General features: G+C 36.1%; 1 protein-coding gene across 1 annotated transcript in view; it reads right to left on the bottom strand.

Annotated features, from left to right (window-relative positions):
• Nucleotides 1–1,576: 1,576 nt before the first annotated feature.
• Nucleotides 1,577–4,351, bottom strand: part of LOC105265427 (uncharacterized) — a 4,054-nt gene continuing 1,279 nt past the window's right edge. The window contains exons 2-5 of the mRNA XM_011302899.1: nt 3,801–3,885; nt 2,826–2,914; nt 2,648–2,762; nt 1,577–1,723 (exon numbers count right to left, since the gene is read on the bottom strand). Of these exons, the coding sequence (XP_011301201.1) occupies nt 1,650–1,723; nt 2,648–2,762; nt 2,826–2,914; nt 3,801–3,885 (363 nt within the window). The 3' untranslated portion in view covers nt 1,577–1,649. The remainder of the gene's footprint in view (nt 1,724–2,647; nt 2,763–2,825; nt 2,915–3,800; nt 3,886–4,351) is intronic.

The raw sequence follows: 4,351 nt of genomic DNA, 5'->3' as shown, positions 1-4,351 counted from the left end.
GCACAGGGTACATTCAAGTACTCAATGAGTACAATCCAAACCAACAAAAAAAAGTTAGATTTTTCAAACTTCGATGCCAACTTCACATAGCTGAGGACGGGCTATTAGTGGGTTGTGTGTATTCAGCTGGGGAAGGGTACGTTTGGGTATGACTTGCTGATTTTCTTTTTCTCGGACTGGGGGAGATCGTTTATGAGTGGAGATTATTCCAGGGTATTCCCCGAGGACACTACCCGGATGAATTAAATTGCCTTGAAATTGAGGATGTTTGTGCTAAACCGCAGAGACACGAAACTGTTTTGGGTTTTGTTCAAACTGATGGACAGGGTTGTCTTCTTGATGCTGATGAAAATTCTAATCAACTCGCGCCATTTAATTATTCAAGAGTTAATTGAACTGGAAGTAACAGGGGAGTGGGAGAAAAACTCGGTGAATTTCCCTTGAAAAATCCATTCATTCGAATTGAATAATTAATTGAATAATGATTTAACAATCAAGGCCCGATGGGAGACGGGGAGAATTGAGAAATTACAAGATAGGAAAAATTTCCAATTGGTGGTAATCAAGGGCAGGTGAATGTGGAAGTGGAACACAAGTGGAATTCATTGAATCGATGAATATCGACTACGCGAACTCCAGATAATTCAAAATATCGTATCATCAAGTAGAAATTGACTCGAACCTTTTCCCCTGTGTCTTTTATAGTTATCGACAATTTTCATCGGGTTTTCATGTCCTCGGGATCGTTTCACTTGTTTCTCTTCTCCATTAAGCTATCAAACGGCCCTCAAATGGTTTATAGCTTCATTTTTACAGCTGTTTCTTGTCGCATCAAAAGTAATTCCTTTGAAAACGAATATTCATAAATTTTCAGGGGTTACTCGGGAAAAAAGGGAGCGAAAATTCGTAAAATTGAGTGTTAGTAAAGATAAAAGACGAATCGACGCGGTAATTTTGCACTGTCACTTCGCAAATACTTTGGAATTTTTATTTATAATGGTTGATACAGTTGAAGATGTGGACAATAATCATCTGGCAATTAACATTAATATTTTCTCGTGGTTTATTCTGTCCTTCGTGCCACTTGACAGTTAGATTAAATAAATTGCCCTGATTAAATGTCTTGCTGAGACTCGAATCATTGGCACAGAAAGAATTATTTTTGTTACGGTTCTTTCGTTTGGATAAATTCATTAAAACCGCTTTTATGTCCGTTACATCGGGGTGAGGATGAGGGGAAAGGAAATTCAGTGATAAAATTGATAGAAATGGGACATCTCAATGAAGTTGCCGACTTTAAAGATGTGAAATGTGCAACAGCGGATGTATCATGAGTCAGCGGTTGAAACAATAAAATAAAAATTATCAGGAATTTCCTCTTTTCCTTCTGTTTGGGAAAATTTGTCGGAATTAACGACTTAGTCATTTATTTCGCCAATTCTTTTGTTTGCAAATTCTCAATTCCCCCCGATTTCCATCGTTTATCGTCGTATTTATTATCATGCGTACCGAGTCATAAGTCGAGTTAATCATGGGGATTTGCGGGAGAGAGTAATAATTGAGGCTCAGCTTTTGGTGGTGACTTTTTTTATTTTCTAATTCCCACAAGTTACAATTATCGAGGATTTCAGGCGCCTAGATCTGTTCGATTACTCGATTTTCTTCGACTTCATACATTTTGCGTAATTACCTGCCACGTCGCATTCGTTATCAGTGATTTCAGCTGCAATTGCAAAATAAAATACATCATTCCGATTCTAATTGAATTCAATTTTTTTTTGGACTTATTGAGAGGTCCGCTACTCAGAACTCATGAGTTTTCCCGAGAATTTTCAAGAACATTAATTTTCATCGATTTTCAAAAAAAAATTCATTTTCATCGATTTTCAAAAAAATTCATTTTCATCGATTTTCGAAAAAAAATTTATTTTCACCGCTCAATTCAATTCAATCATTTTTTGGACTCATTGAGAGGTCCGGTACTCAGAACTCATGAGTTTTCCCGAGAATTTTCAAGAAAATTAATTTTTATCGACTTTCAAAAAAATTCATTTTCATCGATTTTTGGAAAAAAATTATTTTCACCGCTCAATTGAATTCAATCATTTTTTGGACTGATAGAGAGGTCCGCTACTCAGAACTCATGATTTTTTCCGAAAGTTTTCAAGAAAATTAATTTTTATCGATTTTCAAAAAAATCATTTTCATCGATTTTTGAAAAAAAAAATAATTTTCACCGCTCAATTGAATTCAATCATTTTTTGGACTGATAGAGAGGTCTGCTATTCAGACCTCATGAGTTTCCCCAAGAATTTTCAAGAAAATTAATTTTTATCGATTTTCTAAAAAATTCATTTTCATCGTTTTTCGAAAAAAAAACCTATTTTCATTTCTCAATTGAGTGCTCCTGCCTTGCCAACTTCATGGAGGTCTGAATATTCGCGACAAAAAATCCTTGACAATAATCACATTGTTTAATTTCTATTCAGAGAGGTTTTTATTTAGAAAGAATCGATGATTTATGCAGTGATCGGCACGCAGCTGCCAACAGCCGTTGGATTATCCGAGATATAAACCCCCAACTCTTTTTTTTTCAGGTACATCGCAGCAATTCACTACTGAGAGAGGATTTCGACTGAGTACTTACCTTCAGGCTTACACGTTTTCATTATCTCCACGATTTTCTTGGCTTCCTCCTCGTGTTCTGGATCTTCCAAGAGCAATTCTTCGAGGGCATCCATGTCCATCTTACCGTCACTCATCTAAAAACATGATTTCGATTTTCCGATCTCATATAAAATGATTTTCTCTCTTCATTAACTTACCATTCCACCGTGAGTCAAGATACACGCATAGAAGCACCGGATTTCCTCGTTATCAGCGGATTCATCTTTCTCCAGTAATGTTTTACTCTCTGCCCGACAATTTGAACAAAAAAACAAAACCAAATATTGAGTGTTACCGATTTTTCGGCAATATCTCCGATATCGAGGGAGATATCGAAATTTTTGTGATAACCTTTTCTGTAGATCTTCACGATCTCTAGAAAAAAGGGTCTGACGAAAATTTCATTACATCCCCCGGTTTCGGAGGTATTACCGAAAAACGTCAAGAAATCTACATTCAGCGTTCTGTTGGCGAAGTATTTGCTGCATTTTTTATTGCATTCGCAAAAAAAAAAATGAGGGGAAGCTGAATTGACTTGAATTGATGGCAGTCGAATTTATAACAAAGAGTCTTTGGAAATAATGGAAAAAAGAATGAATGGGAGCAATTAAATGATGAGAGAGACTCGACGGAAGAAAAGAATTCGCAATGGAATGCAATTGGAGGAATTAGAGATTCGCGACAATTTATGGGGGGTGTTTCACCCCTTGTTCAGTCCCCTCGAACTCCCAACAATTACACTATATAACGCGAGTGTGTAAATGACGTTATTGACGATTGTGAGGTTTGCAGACCGAAGGGCTGTAATCATGATCGTTAAAACCGTCATTTGCGCACAAGTGCTCTTAATTATTTTATTGCGAAACGTGGCTGTAAATAAAATGATGCTTTGCCCACGGCTGTGGACCAAGTGAAGTCCATCAATCTCACAATTAACCCGACGCGGACTAGATTATGTATTTTTAATTTATGGAAAAATGTGGATCCGATTGACGTGCGAAAAAGTTGAAAAATCAATTAATTAATCGAAGAAATTGTTTTAAATTATTTCGAAGTCATTGATGTGAGATTGTATTGCATTTATTTTTATGATATTGTTCGGAATAATATGAATAAGTTTAATTGTTACAAACCTTCACCGAGTTTATCACTGCACGCATCGATGCTCTCTTTCAGCGCCTTCATGAGTGGACAGTCTTTATCAGGTGCCTCTCCAGCCTGGATTTATCAAAATTAAATGGAGAAAGTTTCGATATTATGAGAGTTCTCCATCGAATTAGGTGAATGTAATTAATGCAAAATTAGGCCCAGAGGACTGATCTATCATTTTAGGGGGAGGAAACTGAATTTTTTTTGTGAATTCCAATTTTTCGCACTTCGAATAAAAGATGAATAAAATTATTAGAAATAAAAATGAAACCATATGAGTTATGTTCACTCCGAAACCAGTTCCGTCTTATGTTCCTCGAACCCGGTCCAATAAAAATATTTGGCGAATTTCAAAAAATTTGAAATTTTTCAGAAAGTATCAGGAAAACAGGAGATCCGAGGAGGTATTCACTGAAATTTCCAAATTCAAAATTTTTGAAAAAATATCAGGCGAGCATGACAATTGAGGAGGTATTCACTGAAATTTGAAAATTCGAAATTTTTGAAAAAGTATCAGGGGAGCATGACAATCGAG

The sequence above is a fragment of the Fopius arisanus genome, unplaced genomic scaffold (genome assembly GCF_000806365.1).
Source record: "Fopius arisanus strain USDA-PBARC FA_bdor unplaced genomic scaffold, ASM80636v1 scaffold00029, whole genome shotgun sequence".
Lineage (NCBI taxonomy): Eukaryota > Metazoa > Arthropoda > Insecta > Hymenoptera > Braconidae > Fopius > Fopius arisanus.
Note: the sequence above shows the minus strand (reverse complement) of the source record. Positions and strands in the feature narration are given on the sequence as shown.